General features: G+C 37.7%; 2 protein-coding genes across 2 annotated transcripts in view; both read left to right on the top strand.

Annotated features, from left to right (window-relative positions):
* Positions 1 to 15,241, top strand: part of LOC130215926 (gastrula zinc finger protein XlCGF26.1-like) — a 35,176-nt gene extending 19,935 nt beyond the window's left edge. Inside the window, exons 2-4 of the mRNA XM_056447792.1 lie at positions 8,180 to 8,536; positions 9,592 to 10,221; positions 12,478 to 15,241. Coding sequence (XP_056303767.1) covers positions 8,180 to 8,536; positions 9,592 to 10,221; positions 12,478 to 13,097 — 1,607 coding nt within the window. The 3' untranslated portion in view covers positions 13,098 to 15,241. The remainder of the gene's footprint in view (positions 1 to 8,179; positions 8,537 to 9,591; positions 10,222 to 12,477) is intronic.
* A 1,068-nt stretch (positions 15,242 to 16,309) lies between these two features.
* LOC130215582 (gastrula zinc finger protein XlCGF26.1-like) lies at positions 16,310 to 24,158 on the top strand. The gene is made up of 4 exons (XM_056447425.1): positions 16,310 to 16,418; positions 17,248 to 17,598; positions 18,791 to 19,420; positions 22,357 to 24,158. Exons 1-4 carry the CDS (start codon positions 16,364 to 16,366, stop codon positions 22,968 to 22,970), a joined length of 1,650 nt encoding a protein of 549 aa, XP_056303400.1. The 5' UTR covers positions 16,310 to 16,363; the 3' UTR covers positions 22,971 to 24,158.
* The last annotated feature ends 396 nt before the right edge of the window (positions 24,159 to 24,554 follow it).

Raw genomic sequence — 24,554 nt, forward strand, 5'->3', positions numbered from 1 at the left:
AGATTCTAAAATTGCATACATCCTTGTAGCTTTTTTTATTTTTAATGTCTTTTAGGGTTTCGATATAATGCTTACGATCAATTTTATACAAATAAATGTTAGGTTGATCATTGGACCATTTTTATTTGTGTACATGGTACTTCCCATATATAATCATTCAATTAATAAACAAATTTTGCTCAAGTTTTATTATTATTTTAATTTTGTAAGTTTAAATTTAAGATATTCAACATCAAACCAAAACGTTTGGGTATATGTGCATTCAAAATACAGTTTTATCGATTCCTCCTAATTCACAAAAAGTGCACGCAGATTCCGTCTCTAAACATTTTTTCTTTTTTAATAAAAATAAATTAATTACACAAAGTATTGTGTACAGCAATTCTACATCTAATGATTTTAAGAACTGACAGGGGAATCAAAAAAAGTGTCACAATAATTGATGCATATCTCAGATTTTTCTGCTTTTCAGCAATTTCACAATAGAAATAAAGAAGTCAAACTCGACAGAAAGAACTGTTAATGTGGGAGATGATTTAGCAAATTTCTGTGTATGTTAAACTTTGCCAGTAAAATAAAGACATTAACAATATATTCAAGACTTTTGTTGGAGTTGTTTTCATAATAAAAAAACATCTTTTAATGTACAATAATAATTAAGTTTTGTCTTTTAAAAATAAATTTGGCTTGATTCTTCCAGAAATTCTTTACAATGTTGCATTTAAAAAATAAACGACAAAGGCTCTCTTTATCCACATTGCAGAAACCACAGATATCCTCCATATCAATGTATTTTGATAAAAATGATTTTACTGAGTAAATTGTGTGTCGAGTTTTAAAATGAATTTCCTTAATTTTATTATTAATAGTGTATTTGAATGGAGTTAACCAAGCTCTTTTCCAATTAATATTAACTATAATAGAGTTCCGGGGTGACGCAGTGGCGCAATAGAACATGCTCACAGCAAGAAGGTCACTGTTTCGAGCCTCGGCTGGGTCAGTTGGCGTTTCTGTGTGAGTTGCATGTTCTCCCTGCGTTCGCGTGGGTTTCCTTTGGGTGCTCCGCTTTCCCCCACAAGTCCAAAGACTAGAGGTGAATTGGGTAAGCTAAAATTGTCCGTTGTGTATGGATGTTTCCGAGAGATGGGTTGCGGCTGGAAGGGTATCCGCTGTGTAAAAACATATGCTGGATAAGTTGGCGGTTCATTCCGCTGTGGCTACCCCAGATTAATAAAGGGACTAAAGTGAAAAAAAAAGAATAATAGAGTTCCAGAAAAATTTGCCTGTATAGAAGTTATTTTATTTTCTGAAAGATATCACGAATATGTTTGTTAGTACATTTTTTATCAGTCAACTCAACGTCTTCTAAATGTAATTTTTGGTTTACAACAGAGAATTATAGCAAATATGATTTTTAACAAGTTGAATAAGTTTTACAGGGGTAGATATAATAACAATTAAATTCTCTTAACAATAATGGGAAATTGTGAATAGACATGAATTGCTTATTCATTTTATTTTCGGCTTAGTTCCTTTATTAACTCAGGGTCGCCACAGCGGAATGAACCGCCAACTTATCCAGCACATGTTTTACACAGTGGATGCCCTTCCAGCTGCAACTCAGTACAGGGAAACATCCACACACACTCATTCGCACACATACACTACGCACAATTTAACCTACCCAATTCACCTGTACCAACTCTCTTTGGACTGTAGGGGAAACCGGAGCACCCGGAGGAAACCCACGCGAATGCAGGGAGAACATGCAAACTCCACACAGAAACGCCAACTGACCCAACCGAGGTTCAAATCAACGACCTTCTTTCTTCTTTCGCCCTGAATTGTTTATATGATAGAATATTCTCAGAACTGTCAGAAACTTTTAAAAGATGATTAATGTCTCTATTAACCCATTTCACTAAGAATATTTTTGACGACCCTTTTTTTTTAATGCAAGAACGACACATACAAAACAATGCCAGAGGTATACAATAAATGAGGAGTATATAAAAATATTATTTAAAGATACAAAAACTCACAAGTAAAACAAAATAAAATAACAGAAAAAGATTAATAAAAAATACAAATAAATTATGCTAGGCCTTGCTAACTCACAATAACTTAAAAGTGTCAAACAAATATACAGCTTTAACAGCTTTTTTGTTTGTACTCTCCTTAAGTATATATTAATATTTAGTTGTTTATGTACCACTAAAACAGAGGTTTCTGATTGCTAACTTTACATGAAACTTGGTAAGTATAATCAGAAGATTAATACCATAACATAAGCTTCATTTCCAACTTCTTAGTTCAAAAAACCAAAAATAACATATTCATACTGTAAAAGAAAATTCGACAGCTCTTTATCAATTATTAAATTAAATACCTTCCACCATAACCGTTTTGTATACGGACAATGGCAGAAAATATGAGGCACTGTTTCTGGGTATGATGAACAATTTTTTACGATCCTCCGTTGCTCCCGCCTCGCCGTGATGACGTCAGCGCTGACGCGTTCATTGAGCGTCGAGTCTTCAGAGCTGAGGTGAGTCGTTGACGCTTTTTCTCGTGTTTACACAACAATAAAACACACTTTACAGCTTATTAAAGCGACAATCTGCGACTAGTTTCTGCATTGAGTTCACCTCTATCTGTGTGTCTGCTGACCAAAATAATACAGCAGGCAGAGAGGAGCTCTGAGAGGACAATATGAGTGAAGTGTTTGGGTTTTCTGTCTGTTTTCCTCCTTTGTGTTCGTTATATCGTAGCGTATAATTTCTGAATGGACCTAATTGGATTCTGTCGCGGCAGATTTATGAACTTCGATGCACAAAACATTAATTGATTAAGGTTCTCTTCATTTTAAAAAGGTTTGTATGATTCCCCATCTGTACATACCACATAGATGTGCTAACAGTCCTTACTTAAATGGTATAACACTTGCTTTATATTTAAACTAGATGTTCTTATGGATGCAATTAATTACAACATACTGTAGATACACATATTTATAATAAGCTGATCTTGAACGGCTGTTTAATGAGTGTTTATAGTCTGAGGCTCATCAGTATTGTCCATAGCTGTCAACATTGCTATGTGAATATAAGGGATATGGCCACCATAATAAAGGATTCCCCTGAAAGAAAAATAAATAGTATATATTAGCAGCAAATACATTAGCATTGGGGTTGGGGGGGGGGGGGGGGGGGGGGGGGGGGGGGGGTTGGGGGGGGTTGGTTGGGTTGATTGAGATGTCGTGTCGGGGAGGGAGATTACAAGTGTTTCTACACTATTCTAAGCATATGTATGCAAAGAACGGGGGCTATGGCATCTTATTGGGGGATCAAAACAGGTTTATAAGGGCAGACCGGGGCTGGTGGGCACACCGTTGCAAAACCGCCCAGGCAACACTAAATCTGTGTGGGAAACAGCGTCTATTTATCACTATGGAGCGCGTCAGCTGACAGTCATGTGCCGCTATATGACTGTTTTGAGGGTTGCATATGAAGAGGAGACGGCACCTGTAATGAAAACGAAAGGGAATCTCGCCGTTTATATATTTATTTATTTCAAAGTGTTTCCATGTCCAAACAAAGCCAAAACACAGAACAGATTCACATCCCTACTGAAAAAAAACAGCTTAAACCAGCCTAGGCTGCTTGGCTTATTTTAGCTGGTTGACCAGGCTGGTTTTAGAGGGGTTTTGGCCATTTCCAGGCTGGTCTCCAGCTATTTCCAGCCTGGTCTTAGCTGGTAAGGCTGGGAGATGACCAGATAAAACCAGCTTGACCAGCCTAGCTAGCTGGATTTAGCTGGTCATTTTCCAGCCTGACCAGCTAGGACCAGGCTGGAAATGGCCAAAACCCCTCTAAAACCAGCCAACCAGCCTAGGCTGGTTTAAGCTGGATTTTTCAGCAGGGATTTAAGAGTAAGTGGCAGCCCCTGGTGGTTCGGCGGTATGGTTTGCATACAGGGAGGCTTGGCTCTTTAATGTTTATTTGCCACCCCTCTGAGAAAGACTAAAAATACGGGAGAAATACGGGAAAATACCTTTACAGGATGATAGCGGGATAGAACTGTAAAATACAGGAGAATCCCGGGAAAAACGGGAAGGTTTACAGGTATGTATTGTCATCAGTCCTCTATTTCTTGTCTGTTTCTGTTTTACTTCATTCATTATACTGATGTCTTTAGATCTACAAATTGACATTGAGTTAAAGGTGCAGTAGGTGATCTGTCAAAATGCTAACCGCTTAGCATATTATCTTTTGACGGCGGGGAGACGAGAAACTGTGTTTCAAAGCCACGCCTCCTGAAATCGCAAACGCACACACCGAGACGTGACAGCAGAGACAACCCCAGTGTTGCCAACTTAGCAATTTTGTTGCTAGATTTAGCAGCTTTTCATACTACCCTAGCAATTATTTTTTCAGAAAGCACCAAGCAACAAATTTAGCAATTTTTAACATTCATTTGGCTACATTTAGCAATTTTTAGAAAGTAACTCAAAAGAGCAGCGGCTGCAGGCTTCACTCAGTAGAGTAAATCGCTAGCTCAGATTGTTTTTCATAACTGTTACTTTACTGATATTTGTTAACATGTATAATTGTTGGAAATGTATTTAGCGATGAATTCCAATAGTGCTCTAATTGTTGTCACTTTCACAAATGTGTTAATTTCACAAGGTAAAAAGAGTAAGTACACAAGCTGTGATCGTTTGAAAGTATGTAACTGTTCATTATCAGTGTTATATTTAAAAATAAAAATAAGTCTTATCAAAAAGTGTTTGTATCTTACAAATAGTCAACTCTATTTTTCATACAAATCTAAATGCACATATTTTAAATGTTTTTGCTGAGATGGCCAGTCAATTTGAGAAAACAGTAATTACTTTGTATACTACATGTAGTTTTGAGTTGCGATTACGCAATGACATTATCACGCAAAGTAATATGTTAATAATAACCGGTTTATTGTGCATCTGGAGGTCATGTTTTAATATAATATAATACACAGTGCCTCAGAGAGTAGAGACATGATAGGCTTACGCTTGTCAGATACTACATGATGATGTCACTGATAGGCAAATTAGCGTGTGATGTCATCTGGCAACATTTAGCTGCTTTTCGGGCAGGCTTTAGCTACTTTTCATTGGAAATAGTTGGCAACACTGGACAACACCACTAGATCATGTCATACGCCAGTTAGAAATGTAGTTAGTGCTTGACCGGCAGGGTGCAGCAATTTCACTCATTACTAAGCCACACTGACATGCTATATCAGAATATTTAGAGTAGCATGGTAAACAGTATAGGGAGGCTGTGATTGGTTAAAAAAATGACCCAATGTGAATATAAAAGCAGCTTCAGCTCAGTAAAGCAGGCTAGGTGGAATAGCACTATTTACTGATGTTTTGTTGTTAAACTGAATATAAATCCACATTATCGAAAGGTCCCTGTAAAAGGTCCCTTATGAAACTGAAAATAGTCACATCTATCCATCCCTGGAAGATTTCAGTGGCTGAACAACACTTCTGTGCATATAACCCATTCGTAACACAACAGCTTTGGGGGACTAAAATAGATTTAAAACATAACATTAGCTGTCTAAAAGAAATACTTCAGCCATGGTGTCGTCCCTCCTCCAGCGTGCAAAAGTAACTCCAATGTTGATTCAGCGTTAGTTTCAATTCAGCATTTGATTTTATCGCGACTGTGACTGTCTCGTGTGCATGTGTCCTGAACGCTCTAATGGCGGATGTGCAGAAGTCCAAATCTACATTTGTTGACAGACAGTTTGAGCTACTTATCAGAATTATGGGAGATTTCGGCCCTACACTTTTAATTGGATGAACATTTTTTAGTTTTATGCCTTACCCAGAAAATAAAAATACATACAAACACATTTAGATCTTTTACTTTGATCATTACCACTGGGCTGTGAAGAGACTTTCAACCAGCACAACAAAACATGTTTCTGAAGACAATCCCCTACTGCAGCTTTAATTTTGTTGGTCTCAGCTGACCTGAACACATTACATAGTCACATATTGTCAGCAACAAGTTATAATGTCATTATGTTTATTTTTTCATTCAGTGTAAATGAATCAGATTTCTCTGTTTATTCTCCTGAAGCTCTGCCGCCATCAGTGAAAGACAAAGACAGAGTTTATTGAAGGACAGTGAGAAGATGAGTGATCCAGAACCCTGCAGAATTAAACAGGAAGAGACTGAAGAACTAATAGGTTTGTGTTTATTCATTACTCTTCAATAATGAGGCTGAAGAACAGTCAGGTTGTTCATCTTTAAACACTTCCATCAGTTTTAGTTCTTTATCATATTTCTTTTAATTGCATCTTAACAATATTTCTGTGTAGTGTACAGGACATTGTTTTTACTGATTAGTTTGTCACTTTTTACACTGAAGTTTCATTAAACATTAAAATTACTAATAAAAAACTTGGTGAATAGCGAATCGCTCATATATCTGCTCTGAGACGGATCCTGTGATAGACACGGCTTTGAAATGCTTCAGTGTCTGTGTGTCAGTGGAAATGCTCAGTAAAGCGATGATCATGTAGCCAATCATAGACATACGTGTTCAGCTCATGAACACAACAGCCAATCAGCTGTTTAAGAATCTGCTCAACGGTGGAAAATGTTAGCTGGTGGGTTTAATAATGTTCATGTAATTTGAGTTATTTGCACCCACAGCTGTAGTGATAAATCTCTGCACAGTGTATCAAGAAATAATTCAGTTGAACAGAAGAACAGTGAGGTTGTGCATCTTTAAACACTTTGTTTTATATTAGCTGTTGTTATATTTAGATTATGGGACTCAAATACTGTGTTTTTAATCAAGTAACATTCAACTCTCAAACATCTGCTCACAGACAGATTCTACTTTGAAATGCTCCAGTGTTGGGCTGCATGATTAACTGGTAAAAGATTGTTAGTTTGACCCCTCACTTGATCTTAATGCAGCATTTGTGCAATTCAGCTAAAATTGTTGTCAAGCACATGTTGTTATATTGTTTTCTGTTTGGGTGCTGAGCGATGTGGACAGACTCAAAAGGTGTTGGAAGTCAGTTTACTTTATTGTCAGATCTGTCTTCCTGTTTTACGTTGCATAATTACTTATTCACAGCCATCAAATTACACGTGAGCTGACGCATTTAGGTTATTTACCACAGATACCATCTCAGAAATATAGCAGATTACATGCTTGGAAATTATATTCATGGAATATGATTAACAGGCAATAAATATGTAAATAACATTCAGTTTGTTGCATGTCAGGAGGAGCCATGCAAGTGGTTATTATGATTTGCATACATGTTTTCTTTTGTAATTAAATGTGATGGTACCCATACATATAAGTGGCACTCTGAGAAAGTATGCAAAAGAGAATGACGGAACATATTGCGGTGTACAAAACAAGCACCTCCGTGATTGAAATTAAATGAGGCTATTAGTATTTTGTTATCGGACATTTGGAATTACTGCGCTCACCTCAAGTCATCATTATGGTAATATCTGTAAATAAAAATAATAATATATAAATAAATAATAATAAAATAATAATAAAAATAATAATAATATATCTTTTCAAATTTATAATATTTAAAACGCATTCTTGTGTACATTTTTTAAAGCTCTCCTGCAAGAGTGATGGCACATGCACAGTGCGCGCGCTAAAGTTTTGAATGGATTGTTTCTAAAATGCATATAATCAAATATTTGTGTCCGATTACAATGTTTAGAGTACATGTAAACCGATCTACGATTCGACTGAAGAAAAATTATTGCATTTAAACAGCCTTGTTGAAGGCTTGATCAACTTGCTGAAGCAATGATCATTGTAGCCAATCACAAATGTAGTTTAATTTTCATCAGCAGATGGCGCTGTGCAGTTTAGTCCTCCATATTCCAGATACCATTAGAACACACACTCAATAAGAGCGCTTGTGTGTTTGACAGATGTTTAATTGGTCAGAAGTTTTTGCACCTCAGTTTTTATATCACAAGTTTAATGTAAAAACAGGTTCACTATGAACTTGTGTGTGTTTCATCTAAACTTTTTCTAATGTTATAAATGGTTATTTTAGATTAAAAACTATCCTTGAGCATCGTCTGCTGTTACACACTGTCATGTAACTTATTGTCTTAATTTTCAGATGTGGTGGTGAAGGAGGAGAGTGAAGATGAGGAGAAACATCATGTCAAAACTGAAGAAGAAACTCACACAAGCACAGAACACAGTGTTTTAATGAACAGCACAGCTGTAAACGGTTTCGCCTGCACTGAATGTGGAAGGAGTTTTGGGCGCGCGAACAATCTCAAGCGTCACATGAAGATCCACACTGGAGAGAAACCTTACAAGTGTTCACACTGCGACAAGACATTCTGTAAGCTAGTACAACTGAGAGCACACAAGAAGATTCATGCTAAAGAGAAACTGTTTTTCTGCATTGCCTGTGGGAAGAGTTTCAGGAATAAATTTGTTCTACGAAGACACACACACAAATACCACGGTAAGTGATCATCTAAAGATCCAGCCCTTCTCGTGTTGTATTATTTAGGATATATGTGAAGTTTATAACATGTATTTAAAGGGGTTGTATGATGCGGTTTGATGTTTTCATCTGTCTTTGGACTGTGACTACCTGTGTTTATATGACATCCTCTTATATGAAACACTAAAGTCTCAATCCCAAAAGGAGTTTCTTAGTCCATCTAGCACCAATATTGGGCCATCACTGATTCCCCCTGTGCTTCACTTTTTTGGGGACTTCTCCACACTGAAACTCTCCCATATATGGGAAAGACGGTGAAGGTGGACTCATCACAGTCCGAAGCCTAAGATTTTCGCAAGTTTTGGCTATAGCAGCCAGCCATGTACATTGACCCTGAGGAGCTCCTGATGAACAGTTTTGGTGGAAACAAGAAAGTTGATGTGCACATTTAATTCTGCAGTGAGTTGTGCAGCTGTGGTTTCATTTTTCACTTGGACACTGTAGGGGATCCACCTATGTTAAAATGGATCAAGGATTTATTAGCTTATTTCAAGGAATGGAATTGTGAAGATTCAAATCACTTGATTTGACTCAATTGAAGCAGACTGAATCAGATAAAAAATCTACCATTTGTCCAGTAAATGGAAGACATCGTATGTTACCAATTTTGTTTATATTATTTTCATGACCAACGATAAAAACATAACACCAGTATTTGGTTAAATGTTAACAAGGTAACAAAATCTACAGCTCGAGGCACATAAACACGAACACAGTTCTTACAAAATTAAACAAATTTTTATTGCGCTACTCTACGATACATGAAACTAAGCAGTCAGTTGCCATGATTTTGGAATTTTGCGAAAGGATGAATTAAGTCGCATAATGATGGTTAATGAAAACGTTGTTGTTTCACAATAGTTTTTTTTTTTAATCGACACTTTCGAAATATTGCTAAAGATTTGTGCATATTTGTCAGGGAAACATGCCTTGATTAATTGTTTGAAAGTGAAAGTGAAAACTTGACATTTTTCCTCTTAAAATGTAACTTTTTTTGTTCACTTGATTTTCAGAGCCGAATGAAGACATGAAGACCTACTTAAATGTTCATTCAAAGATGAAGCAGTTTTTATGCTCTTTGTGTGGAAAGAGTTTCAATCGTTCACACAGTTTAAAAAAACACGAGAGGACTCACACTGGAGAGAAACCTTACAAGTGTTCACACTGCGAAAAAACATTCAATGAGTTGGGAGGTCTGAAAGCACATGAGATGATTCACACTGGAGAAAGACCATTCACATGTATTCAGTGTGGGAAGAGGTTCACACGATCATCAAACCTTAATCGACACATCATGATCCACACTGGAGAGAAACCGCACCAATGTGATCAATGTGGCAAGACATTTTCAAGGCCATCAGAGCTGAAGAGCCATCTTATAGTTCATACAGAGGGGAAGCCTTATTCATGCTCTGAATGTGGAAAGAGTTTCCTAAGAAAGTCAGGATTTAGAAAACATGAGAAGATCCACACTGGAGAGAAACCTTACAAGTGTTCACACTGCGATGAGAGATTCTGTAAGTTAGGTCAACTGAAAGCACACGAGAAGGTTCACAGTAAAGAGAAACCGTTTCTCTGCATTGCTTGTGGAAAGCGTTTCAGGGAAATATTTTCTCTACAAAGGCACACACAAAAATATCACGGTGAGTTTATCGTCTAAAGATCCAGCCTTTCCAGGTTGTATTATTTAAGATAATTGTGAAGTTTATAGCGCATATTTAAAGGGGGCGTATGATGTTTGTGTTCATATAAGATTCAAAGTCTAAAACATTAAATCTTCAATCCCAAAGAGATATTCCTGCTGTTGATATTGAAATGCTTTCACTTGTTACTGTTTTGTCTCTGCTCGAGCTGAGACTGGTGTGTGTTTTTTCACACAGTAGAGTTTAATGCATCTCCCGCAAATAATGTCAAGAGACCGACTTGATAAGAAGATCGCACAGGCTTAACACCGTAATGTGTGAAGTTGTGGACGTGTAACACACAGCCTACAGCAGAACTAATCCTTTAATGATGTTCATACTTAATCCAGTGTCCAGAAGATGTATCGATTAAGAGTTGTTGACTATTATCTGATCATTAGCCATGTTTTCATTCCCATTCAAATTGCGAACATTTATATTGTCACTATGTGATTCTGGTGGCATCGCACATTGACATCGCTCCTCCAAAACACCCCAAAGTGCTAAAAAATTTCTAGGTCTGGTGACTGTGCAGGCCATGGGAGATGTTTAACTTCACTTTCATGTTCATCGAATAACATCATTTTGAGCTGTTCTTCTTGCAGAATAGTGTTCAGGTCACTATGTGATGCTGGTGAAGGAAAATCTTTCCTGACTCCTCCAAAACACCCCTAAGTGCTCAATAATATTTAGATCTGGTGACTGTGCAGGCCATGGAAGATGTTTAGCTGCACTTTCATGTTCATCAAAACACTGTCACCAGTCCTGCTGTGTGCCTTCAGGATACAATGTCTGACCCATTGAGTGAGCACAGTCCTTCAAAATGGTTGGGTAGTCTTTGGCAGTGACGTGCCCTTCTAGCACAAGTATTGGGCTGAGGGAATGCCATGATATTGCAGCCCAAACAATCACTGATCCACCCCCATGGTTCCCTCTGTGCAAGAAACAGTCTGGGTGGGATGCTTCTTTGGGGCTTCTCCACACCATAACTCCCCCGGATGTGGGGAAAGACAATGAAGGTGGACTCATCAGAGAACAATACATGTGGTTTTGACCACAAAAATTCCCTAATATGATAAAGGGCCTGCTTTTGCAGACAATGCAGCATCAATTATTCTTGGGAATGACAGATACAAGTCCTGCACAGTGGCCAGAGAGATTTTGAGCTGTTCTTCTTGCAGAGTAGTGTTCAGGTCACTATGTGATGCTGGTGGAGGAAAATCTTTCCTGACTCCTCCAAAACACCCCAAAGTGCTCAATAATATTTAGATCTGGTGACTGTGCAGGCCACGGGAGATGTTCAACTGCACTTTCATGTTCATCAAAACACTGTCACAAGCACCGCCTTCAGGATACAATGTTTGACCCATTGGGTACACATGGTCCTCCAGAATGGTTCGGTAGTCCTTTGCAGTGACCTATCCCCATCTAACACAAGTATTGGGCCGAGAGAATGCCTTGATATTGCAGCCCAAACCATCACTGATTCCCCCCATGCTTTACTCTGGGCATGCAACAGTCTGGGTGGTACACTTGTTTGGGGGGCTTCTCCACACCTTAACTCTTCCATATATAGGAAAGACAGTGAAGGTGGACTCATCAGAGAACAATACATGTTTCACATTGTCCACAGCCCAATGTTTTCACTGCTGGAACTATTGAAATGAATGACCAGCGGTTTGGCTATAGCAGCCGGCCATGTGTATTGACCCTGTGGAGCTCTAGACCAACAATTTTGGTTGGAAACAGGAGAGTTGAGCTGCACATTTAATTCTGCAGTGAGTTGTGCTGCTGTGGTTTTATTTTTTTTGGATACTATCTGGGTTAGCAGCTGGACATTCCTTTCAGAAAGCTTTCCCTTGCATTCACAGTTACTCCTGTTGGATTTGGTTTTTCTTCTTGGTGGTTTGCTGATACTAGCCTGGATATAGCAGCCCTTGATAATCACAGAGGCTTACTGTCTTGATCATAGATGCGCCAGTGAGATGCGCATCCCCAGTTTGTCATATATGCTTAATGATTAATGCTTAATAAAAATGCTGCCGTTTCGCAACCTACACTTCGCAATCCACACTTACAAAATATTGCTAAATATTTGTGCATATTTGTAATGGAAACATGCCTATTGATTAATTGTTAGAAAGTGAAAGTGAAAGCATCCCTACTTGACATGTTTCTCTTTAAATGTAACTTTTTTTGTGTTCACTTGATTTTCAGAACTAAGTGAAGACATCGAGACCTACTTAAATGTTCATTCAAAGATGAAGCCGTTTTCATGCTCTTCGTGTGGAAAGAGTTTCAATCGTCTACACTGTTTAAAAAAACATCAGAGGATCCACACTGGAGAGAAACCTTACAAGTGTTCACACTGCGAAAAAACATTCAGTGACACAGTAAAACTGAAAGCACATGAGAGGATTCACTCTGAAGTGAAACCCTTCACCTGTACTCAGTGTGGGAAGAGTTTCAGACGATCATCACACCTTAATGTACACATGCTGATCCACACTGGAGAGAGACCTTACAGATGTGATCAATGTGGCAAAACATTCTCAAGGCCTTTAGAGCTAAAGATCCATATTAGATATCATACAAACGAGAAACCTTATTCGTGTTCCGTGTGTGGAAAGAGTTTTACAAGACAGTCAAGTTTAGGGAGGCATAAGAAGATCCACACTAGAGTAAGAGAGCATGTGTGCTTTAAGGGTAGAAAGAGTTTTACTAGAAAATTGAAAGAGCACCAGAGGATTGACACTGGAGAGAAACCAGATACTGAGGCTGGGAAGAATTTCACAAAATCATCAAACGTTAAAGAACACAAGGAGAGAAAACAATGATCAATGCGGCAAGACAGTTTTGAGGGCTGCAGAGCTGAAGAAACATCTTAGAGTTCATATAAAGGAGAAGCCTTAAGGCTCGTGCAGCACACCAGGACAATGTTTTCAACATGTTATTCATCATTCATACTCAAGTTATTTTTCTGACGATTTTTCTGAAATCTCTCCCTGATGTTAGATGGTGCTTAAAGTGCACATAGGTTACCCCTTTTTTCATATTTAATATAAGTCTTTTGTGTCCCCAGAATGTGTCTGTAAAGTTTCAGCTTAAAACACCCATCAGATTATTGATTAGAGCTGTTTGAAGTGTCTATATTATAGCTGGAAAAAGGGTGTTGCTGTTTTTTTGTACTGGCCCTTTAAGGCTAGTCCTCCCCGCCCACCGTTCCCACGTGCCTGTCAGCAATCGCCGCCCTCGGCTGCCTCAGGAAGCAGATCTCACATAACATGTGTGAGAAATATTACAGTAAGAACTTTAACAATCAGTATTTGATGCATTTTTTGTGGAGTTGCAACGATGAGTCACACACAAAGTCATTACAAAGTTCACGCACACACACAGCGAGGACACAAACACATAGCGCAGACACACACACACATAGCGCAGCAGACACACACACAGAGAGAGAGAGACAGCGCGTTAAGCTTTGCACTCGTTTTGCACGCATATGTGACATGATACTGGTAATCTCCACTGCTGTTTGGATATCTCTTATATTAATGTGTTTATAATTGTTCTTACACGCGGCTGTGGTGATAAAGTGCATCTAAAGTGAATCGCTGTAATTCATTACACACATGCTCTGTTTTAAAACATTTTAAACTTGTGAAACTCACTCTTGATCACGTTTGATGATGATTGATGATCCAAGCGAACTGAACACACCTTTTATTCCCGGTTGCTTTGCGCTCGTCCTGTCTTGATTATATGATTATACACGTGATTACCGGACATGTTAATGTGCGCAGCTGTCAATCAATATTGGTGGGCGGAGTGACTGCACTCCTACATTGTTAAATTAAAAAAAAAAAAAGGACTGGGTATGTTTATTTCACCCCAATATGGCAGTTTATACACGATATTTACACACATTTCTGTCCAAACAGCTTGTAAAGTAGATTTTTCACCATAGGTGCCCTTTAATGAACTTGCAACTTCTGAAAGGAAAGTGAAATGAAACTCTCCATCGAGTCCTATTTGATCTGAATTTTCTCTTTATAGACAGCAAAAAATGTTTAGTGTGTAAAGGTGCTGTATGTAAGCTTTTGGCTCTTCTAAAGCTTAAATATACCATAATATGTTAGCAGATATTTATGAAACATGCTAAGTGAATATACTTGTTTATCTGAAAAACATTGGTGATGTCAGTCATTCTCTTGTGAAAGTCTGTCTGTGTTTTGGTCTCTATAACCAGCCCACTGCCAGTTTACCCAATTATATTTCAGCACTCCGGGTTGACTTGATGGAAAACACCATTTTATTTCAGTCGTGATGGCTGCTACAATTTATCCAGCTGTGGCAAACTAATAGCATGGAGTCATCAGAAGAGGGGCTGGGTCAAAAATAAGTGTTTTGATTTAGAGTGCAATACCTAGTTTAACCACTGGATGAGAATCTCACATACACCTTGGGAAAAAAGCTACTTTGTTTCACTTTTACTTTTCAAGCTATTCAGGAGCCATGCGCACCCACTGACAGGTAAAGATGTTTACTGCTTTCTCTGAGGGATTGAGCTGCACTGGCCAGTGTTTGTGTGTCTACAAGACTGAATGGTGGCGTGGCAAACATTTCATTAGTGTCCTCCAAATTTATCCACCATCTATTCATTTTAAGTATAATTAAATTCATCCAGCAACTGTTCGTCAGCGCTGTTTCATGATGACAGTTACTCAGAGCATCAAATATAAAAGCCTCTACAACTCTGGCTGTGTGTGCGGTCAGCTGTGTAGCCATATACAAGTATAGATCAGACTTAAAGAGAGGGATAAAGTAAAGTAAAAACCCAAACAATGACTCTATAATGCAAAAGCTGAGATTTTAGGACATTTAGAAATCCCAAAGAGGACATAAAAGATGATGTATAGTCACTCAATCTGAATGTTTTATTATTGTAGGCCTTTATCATTTTGCTTCATGATACAAATATTTTAATGCAAGGTATCAAAAAATGTCTGAGGCAGCCTAATGACGTGTAATTGTTATCTTTTATTATTAAGTTTGATAATTTTACAGATTTTAGGAAAGAAGCCTTAAAAAATGTTTATTCAAACTTGTTCTTAAGAAAAAGTTTGCTTTTTAATTTTGTTATAAGTATTTCAACTTTTAAGAGCCTAATAAACACAATTTCACCTCAATTGATTGAGTTTAATATGGCTTTTTTACTACATTAGCTATTGTTTTTGTCCTGTCAGAAGTATTTTAATTTGGCGCGTTTTTGTGGATCCGCCGCTGCTTCCGCCTCGCCGTGATGACGTCATCACGGACGCGTTCATTCAGCGTCGAGTCTTCAGAGCTGAGGTGAGTCGTTGACGCTTTTTCTCGTGTTTACACAACAATAAAACACACTTTACAGTTTATTAAAGCGACAATCTGCGACTAGTTTCTGCATTGAGTTCACCTTTATCTGTGTGTCTGCTGACCAAAACAATACAGCAGGCAGAGAGGAGCTCTGAGAGGACAATATGAGTGAATGTGTTTGTGTTTACCTGTATTGTTTTGAATGAAGATTTTTACGTCAGTTTTACTATCACAAAGTGTAATATGTGAATGTAAATAAACGGAATCCACTGCAGATATGATGTTGAAAATGTTAAATTAATAGTTTATGGTGACTCTTAAATTATTAAAGGTTTTTGTGATTTCTCAGTTTGTGGGATCAAATAGATGTGCTGCTGCTAACAACCTAATCAATCAATTGGTATAAATGCTAGCTTGGGATTGAAACTAGATGTTGATATTGAAGCATTTTTAAATAAATGAAATTATAATGGTATTTATCCTGTCTGATCTGCTGCTGATCCTGAATGTCTGTTTAATGAGTGTTTATAGCCTGAGCCTCATCAATATTATCAGAGCTGATTAAATCCTCTGTATTTCATGTCAATAGTTTAATTTGATTTTACTAATAGTTTTTATATTATGACATCAAAATACGATTTATTTCATCAATTAGTGTAAATGAATCAGATTTCTCTGTTTCTTCTCCTGAAGCTCTGCCGCCATCAGTGAAAGACAAAGACAGAGTTTATTGAAGGACAGTGAGAAGATGAGTGATCCAGAACCCTGCAGAATTAAACAGGAAGAGACTGAAGAACTAATAGGTTTGTGTTTATTCATTACTCTTCAATAATGAGGCTGTAGAACAGTGAGGTTGTGCATCTTTAAACACTTCCATCAGTTTTAGTTCTTAATCATATTTCTTTTCATTTTATCTTAACAATATTTCTGTGTAGTGTACAGGACGTTGTTTTTACTGTTTAGTTTGTCACTTTTTACACTGAAGTTTCATTAAACACTAAAATTACTAATAAAAAACTTGGTGACTAGCGAATCGCTCATATATCTGCTCTGAGACGGATCCTGTGATAGACACGGCTTTGAAATGCTTCAGTGTCTGTGTGTCAGTGGAAATGCTCAGTAAAACGATGATCATGTTGCCAATCATAGACGTACGTGTTCAGCTCATGAACACAACAGCCAATCATCTGTTTAAGAATCTGCTCAACGGTGGAAAATGTTAGCTGGTGGGTTTAATAATGTTAATGTAATTTGAGTTATTTGCACCCACAGCTGTAGTGATAAATCTCTGCACAGTGTATCAAGAAATAATTCTTCATCAATTCTGAGATTTTACGAATGGGTTGTGATTCCCTCTTTAATAGTTTCTGAGTTTAATATTCATCAGCAGATGGCGCTGTGCTCTTTAGTCCTCCAAATTCTTACAAATACTGTTTGAACACACAAATGCTCATGAATAAGAGCGCTTGTGTGTTTGACAGGTGTTTAAGTGGTCACCTCACCTTTATACCACAAGTTTAATGTAAACACAGCGCTTAGATATTTAATTTTTAAACATTTTTTTCAATTTTTAATCCTTGAGCACTGTCTGCTGTTACACACTGTCATGTAACTTATTTACTTAATTTTCAGAAGTGAAGGAGGAGAGTGAAGATGAGGAGAAGCATCATGTCAAGAGTGAAGAAGAAACTCACACAAGCACAGAACACAGTGTTTTAATGAACAGCACCGCTGTAAAACATTTCGCCTGCACTGAATGTGGAAAGAGTTTTGTGCGCAAACACGATCTCAAGCGTCACATGAAGATCCACACTGGAGGGAAAGTTTACAAGTGTTTACACTGCGACAAGACATTCTGTAAGCTAGTACAACTGAGAGCACACAAGAAGATTCACGCTAAAGAGAAACTGTTTCTCTGCATTGCTTGTGGGAAGCGTTTCAGGGATTTAATTTCTCTACGAAGACACACACACAAATACCACGGTAAGTTGATCATCTAAAGATCCAGCCCTTCCCAGGTTTATTATTTAGGATAATTCTGGAGTTTATAACAAATATTTAAAGGGGTCGTATGATGTGGTTAGATGTTTTTATTTGTCCTTGGAGTGTGACTACTTGTGTTTATACGAGATCCACTTATATGAAACATATATATATATATTGACTTGCTCCTCTAAAATAGTAATATATATTGCTCCTGACTTGCTCCTCTAAAAAACCCCAAAGTGGCTTAATAATATTTAGGTCTGGTGACTGTGCAGGCCATAGGAGATGTTCAACTTCACTTTCATGTTCATCAAACCACTCTGTCTGTTTCTTGCTGTTTGTATTGATGCAGTATCATCCTGATACATGGCACCGCCTTCAGGACACAATGTTTGACCCATTGGGTGCTCCAGAATGGTTTATGATGGTGGTGATGGCTAGTACAAGTATTAGGCATAGGGAACACCATGATATTGCAGCCCAAACAATCACAGATTCCCCCCCATGCTTCACTCTGGGTACGCAACAGTCTGGGTGGGACGCTTCTTTGGGGCTTCTCCACACCATAACTCTCTCGGATGTCGGAAAGACAATGAAGGTGGACTCATCAGAGAACAATACATGTTTCACATTGTCCACAGCCCAAGATTTTTGCAGCTGGAACCATTGAAACCAATGTTTGGCATTGGCACAAGTGACCAAATTTTGGCTATAGCAGCCAGCCATGTTTATTGACCCTGTGGAGCTCCAGACCAACAGTTTTAGGTGGAAACAAGAAACAGAGTTGAGGTGCACACACACACACACACATATATATATATATATATATATATATATATATATATATGTTTTTTCCAAACATTTGTCTTTTAAGTTTAGAAATAGACTTAAAAACAAATTAAAAACTAAAAATAATTTATGAAGAAACTAAAAAAAATGTAAATTAAGGATAATGATTTAATTTAGTTTTAATATATTCTTAGTCAACTTGGTCTTTAGGCCTGTATTAATATTTATTAATGCATTATGCCATATTTAACCATATATATGATGGGTCTCTTGCCTCTAAACATTAAAGCTTAAATTGTACATTTGTAATGGAAATGCCTGTTGATCAGTTGTTTGAAAGTGAAAGTAAAAGCTTGACATTTTTCTCTTAAAATGTTTTTTGTGTTTATTTGATTTTCAGAACTGAGTGAAGACATCGAGACCTACTTAAATGCTCATTCAAAGATGAAGCTGTTTTTATGCTCCTTGTGTGGAAAGAGTTTCGATAGTCCACACAGTTTAAAAAAGCATCAGATGATTCACACTGGAGAGAAACAGTACAAGTGTTCACACTGCGAAAAAACATTCAATAACTCAGGAAGTCTGAAAGCACATGAGATGATTCACACCGGAGAGAGACCATTCACATGTACTCAGTGTGGGAAGAGTTTCACACGATTATCAAGCCTTAAACGACACATGATGACCCACACTGGAGAGAAACCGCACCAATGTGATCAATGTGGCAAGACATTTTCGAAGCCATCAGAGCTGAAGTATCATCTTACAGTTCACACAGAGGAGAAGCCTTATTCATGCTCTGAGTGTGGAAAGAGTTTTAAAAGAAAGCCAGGATTAAGAAAACATGAGAAGATCCACGCTGGAGAGAAACCTTACAAGTGTTCACACTGCGACAAGACATTCTGTAAGCGTGGACAACTGAGAGCACACAAGACGATTCACACTAAAGAGAAACTGTTTGTCTGCATTGCTTGTGGGAAGCGTTTCAGGCATATATTTAATCTACAAAGACACACACAAAAATTTCACGGTAAGTGATCATCTAAAGAGATCCAGCTCTTCTCAGGTTTATTATGTAGGATAATTGTGGAGTTTATAGCGCATATTTAAAGGGGGCGTATGATGTGGTTAGACGTTTTGTCTTTATAGTGTAAGAAGCTGTTTGTGTTTATGTAAGATTCATAGTCTAAAACACTGAAGTCTAAATCCCAAAGAGATATTCTAGCTATTGATATTGAAATGCTTTCACTTGTTACTGTTTAATCTCTGCTTTAGCATCTCCCACACATAATGTCAAGACACCAACTCGATAAGAAGACGTAAACTGCAAAGACTTAATAGTGCAGTTCATTAGGTTCATCAAAAATATATTGTGTGCCAACAAATAGAGCCAATGCACTTCAGGCAATCCAAACTTTTTTTGATCCATCCTCCCTCTCTCTCTCCAACTTCTTGTTCTCACCTAGCTTCTGTTCTTTCATTAAAGGAAGGCAAAACACCAATAAAAAGGGGTTGGACAATGAAACTTTTTTTGTTGCAGCCAATACGGCATCAGTTATTCTTGGGAATGACAGATACAAGTCCTGCACAGCAGCCAGAGGGATTTTGAGCTATTGTTCTTGCAGAATAGTGTTCAGGTCACTGTGATTCTGGTGGAGGAAAACATTTCCTGAGTCGCTCCTCCAAAACACTCCAAAGTGCTCAATAATATCTAGGTCTGGTGACTCTGTAGGCCATGGGAGATGATCAACTTCACTTTCATGACCATCGAATCACTCTGTCACCAGTCCTGCTGTGTGTATTGGTGCATTATCATCATGACACATGGCACCGCCTCAGGATACAATGTTTGACCCATTGGGTGAAGACAAGTATTGGGCCAAGGGAATGCCATGATATTGCAGCCCAAACCATCACTGATCCATGCCCATGGTTCCCTCTGTTCAAGAAACAGTCTGGGTGGGACGCTTCTTTGGGGCTTCTCCACACTGTAACTCTCTCAGATGTGGGAAAGACAGTGAAGGTGAACTTATCAAAGAACAATACATCTTTAACATTGTCCAGAGCCCAAGATTTTCACTGCTGGCACCATTAAAACTGACATTTGGCATTGGCACCAGTGACCAGAAGTTTGGCTATAGCAGCCAGCCATGTATATTGACCCTGTCTTATATATTTAAAAAAATTGATGGGGTTATGCAATTGAAGCTAATGTCCACTTCAGGAAGAAGATGAATACAGATACGCTTTTATTAATAAAATAAATCCAATGAAAAAGAGAAATAAACCAACTGCAGGAACAAAACAAAAATACTTTATACTCATTTGAGAATAAAGGGCCTAAGACTCACAGTATACAGAAGTCTGTTTAAGCGCGCTGCTGGTCTTTATGTTCCAGCCTTTTATAAGAATACTGGTGTGCCTTTAGTTTTTTAAGTTATCAATGTTTGATCTACTTGGATCTACACTTGCTAAAAAAAGTTTGTAGTATATCTCAAAAATGTTAATACAGACAAGAAAGCCCTTTGTTCTCTAGAGCTGGGTAAATACACCGGTTGACAAAAGTTTTGTCGCCTATCTAAGTTTTAGGAACAGTAAATAATGACTTGAATTCTAGTGTATCATTTGGTATCAGAAGTGGCTTATATGAAAGGTAAAGGCTACTAGATTACACTTATTTTACCAAAATAAAATATGATCATGCCTTTATTTTGGATGATTTAACTAGGACAGTAAGGTCTGACTTTGCTTAGACAAAAGTCTTGCCAATGAACAGAAATAATGTCCAGTATAGAATATAAAGTCATGCTGCAGTGAATATATATATATATTATATATATATATATATATATATATATATATATATATATATATATATATAAATATATATTGTGTATTGTGACTCCCATGAGCTTAGAGGACTGCATCCATACATCTCTGTAATGACTCAAGTCATCTGGAATTGCAAAGAAAGCGTTCTTGCAGGACTCCCAGAGTTCATCAAGATTCTTTGGGTTCATCTTCACTGCCTTCATCTCACCGCAGACATGCTTAATAATGTCCATGTATGGTGACTGGGCTGGCCAATCCTGGAGCACCTTGACCTTCTTTGCTTTTAGGAGCTTTGATGTGGAGGCTGAAGTATGAGAAGGAGCACTTTGAGGTTTGTAATGTAATGGGCAGCACAAATGTCCTAATACCTCAGGCTGTTGATGTTGATCATCCACTCTGCAGATCCCTTGCACACCCCCATACTGAATGTAACCCCAAACCATGGTTTTTCCTTCACCAAGCTTGACTGATTGCTGTGAGAATCTTGGCTCCATGTGGGTTCCTGTAGGTCTTTTGCAGTATTTGTGATGATTGGGATGCAGATCAACAGATGATTCATCTGAAAAATTTACCTTCTGCCACTTTTCCAAATGATCAACTAAAAGCCAAGTTATTATTTCTCTTACAACTGGGATCGACTACAAAACTTTTGTAGTGTAGTGGTAGTGTAGTCTCTAGGGTTATACACTTGGTTAAAAACATTTATTATATCAGTGTTTGGGCAGTCTGCCAGGGTTGTCCTCTAAGGCCATAGATTCTAGCTGGTGAAGAAAATCTTTTGCCGAAGATAACGTTCCCAGGCTTCTTCCACTTTCATTTGTAATAATTGGTTAGAAGTGTCATCTGGACCATTTCTTCCTTTATCATCAGCAGAAAGCTGTCCAACTTCAGTATGTCATTCTTGACCTCTTCACCATTATTTTGGAATTGTTTCGAAAGGATGAATTGAGTTGCAAAACAATGGCTAATGTAATTGTTACGCAACCTACACTAGCAAAATATTACTTAAGATTTGTGAGTATTTGTAATGGAAACATGCCTATTGACTAATTGTTTTTGAAAGTGAAAGTGAAAGTACTCTTACTTGACGTGTTTTTCTTAAAATATAACTTTTTTTGTTTACTTGATTTTCAGAACTGAATGAAGACATGAAGAATTACCTAAACATTCATTCAAAGATGAAGCCTTTTTCATGCCCTTTGTGTGAAAAGAGTTTCAATCGTCCAGACAGTTTAGAAAAACATCAGATGATCCACACTGGAGAGAAACCGTACAAGTGTTCACACTGCGAAAAAACATTCAATGAGGTAAGAAAACAGAAAGCACATGAGAGGATTCACACTGGAGAGAAACCGTACACATGTACTCAGTGTGGGAAGAGTTTTAGACTATCATTAAGCCTTAATCTACACATGATGGTCCACACTGGAGAGAAACCACACAGATGTGATCAATGCGGCAAAAGATTTTCAAGGCCTCCAGAGCTGAAGAGACATCTTAGAGTTCATACAATGAAGAAGCCTTTTTCATGTTCTCAGTGTGAAAAGAGTTTTAAACTGCAGTCAAGTTTAAGAAGGCATAAGAAGATCCACACTGGAGTGAGAGAGTATATGTGCTTTGAGTGTGGGAAGAGTTTTACTACAGCTGAACATTTGAAAACGCACCAGAGGATTCACACTGGAGAGAAACCAGATACGGAGTGTGGGCAAGACAGTTTTGAGGGCTGCAGAGCTGAAGAAACATCTTAGAGTTCATATAAAGAAGCCTTAAGGCTCGTGCAGCACACCAGGACAATGTTTTCAACATGTCTTTCATCATTCATACTCAAGTGATTTTCACTGATGATGAGTAGAGTAAATGTGCACAAAATCTCTCCCTGATGTTAGATGGTGCTTAATGAACTTAAAACTTCTGAAAGGAAAGTGAAATTAAACTCTCCATCGAGTCCTATTTGATCTGAATTTTCTCTTTATAGACAGCAAAAAATGTTTAGTGTGTAAAGGTGCTGTATGTAAGCTTTTGACTCTTCTAAAGCTTAAATATACCATAATATGTTTGCAGATATTTATGAAACATGCTAAGTGAATATCCTTGTTTATCTGAAAAACATTGCTGAAGTCAGTTATTCTCTTGTGAAAGTCTGTCTGTGTTTTGGTCTCTATAACCAGCCCACTGCCAGTTTACCCAATTATATTTCAGCACTCCGGGTTGACTTGATGGAAAACACCATTTTATTTCAGTCGTGATGGCTGCTACAATTTATCCAGCTGTGGCAAACTGTGATTTCATGGAGTCATCAGAAGAGGGGCGGGGTCAAAAATAAGTGTTTTGATTTAGAGTGTAATACCTAGTTTAACCACTGGATGAGAATCTCACATACTGACCTTTTACACCTTGGGAAAAAAATCTACTTGTTTCACTTTTACTTTTCAAGCTATTCAGGAGCCATGCGCACCCACTGACAGGTAAAGATGTTTACTGTTTTCTTTGAACTGAGGGATTGAGCTGCACTGGCCAGTGTTTGTGTGTCTTCAAGACTGAATGGTGGTATGGCAAACATTTCATTAGTGTCCTCCAAATTTATTCACCATCTATTCATTTTAAGTATAATTAAATTCATCCAGCAACTGTTCGTCAGCGCTGTTTCATGATGACAGTTACTCAGAGCATCAAATATAAAAGCCTCTACAACTCTGGCTGTGTGTGCTGTCAGCTGTGTAGCCATATACAAGTATAGATCAGACTTAAAGAGAGGGATAAAGTAAAGTAAAAACCCAAACAATGACTCTATAATGCAAAAGCTGAATCCCTGAGATTTTAGGACATTTAGAAACTAGACAAAGATGATGTATAGTCACTCTATCAGAATGTTTTATTATTGTAGGCTTTTATCAGGATGCAATCATTATAATTATGCAAGGTATCAAAAAATGTCTTCATCATCTGTAATTGTAATTTTTAATATTAAGACTTACAACACATACAGATTTGACCTGTTCAGAAAGAAGCTTTACACTTTTAGGATGAAAAAGGGTTTATTTAAACTATTTAAACTTTTTACTTATCAATGAACTTTTTTCTTTTTCATTTTAAGTGTATTTATAACAACTTTTAAGAGCCTAACACTATTTCACCTCAATATTGTGATTAAAATGGCTATTTTCACAACATTAGCGATTGTTTTTGTCCTGTCAGAAGTGTTTTAATTTGGCATGTATTTGTTGATCCGCCGTTGCTCCCGCCTCGCCGTGATGACGTCAGCACTGACGCGTTCATTCAGCGTCGAGTCTTCAGAGCTGAGGTGAGTCGTTGACGCTTTTTCTCGTGTTTAC

The sequence above is a fragment of the Danio aesculapii genome, chromosome 22 (genome assembly GCF_903798145.1).
Source record: "Danio aesculapii chromosome 22, fDanAes4.1, whole genome shotgun sequence".
Lineage (NCBI taxonomy): Eukaryota > Metazoa > Chordata > Actinopteri > Cypriniformes > Danionidae > Danio > Danio aesculapii.

Excerpts from the sequence above, each read along its gene's own strand:
- LOC130215582 (XM_056447425.1), top strand. The coding sequence starts at position 16,364 with ATGAGTGATCCAGAACCCTGCAGAATTAAACAGGAAGAGACTGAAGAA. Across the intron at positions 16,419-17,247 it reads AGAGACTGAAGAACTAATAG|AAGTGAAGGAGGAGAGTGAA; the intron begins GTTTGTGTTTAT and ends CTTAATTTTCAG. Across the intron at positions 17,599-18,790 it reads ACACACACACAAATACCACG|AACTGAGTGAAGACATCGAG; the intron begins GTAAGTTGATCA and ends TTTGATTTTCAG.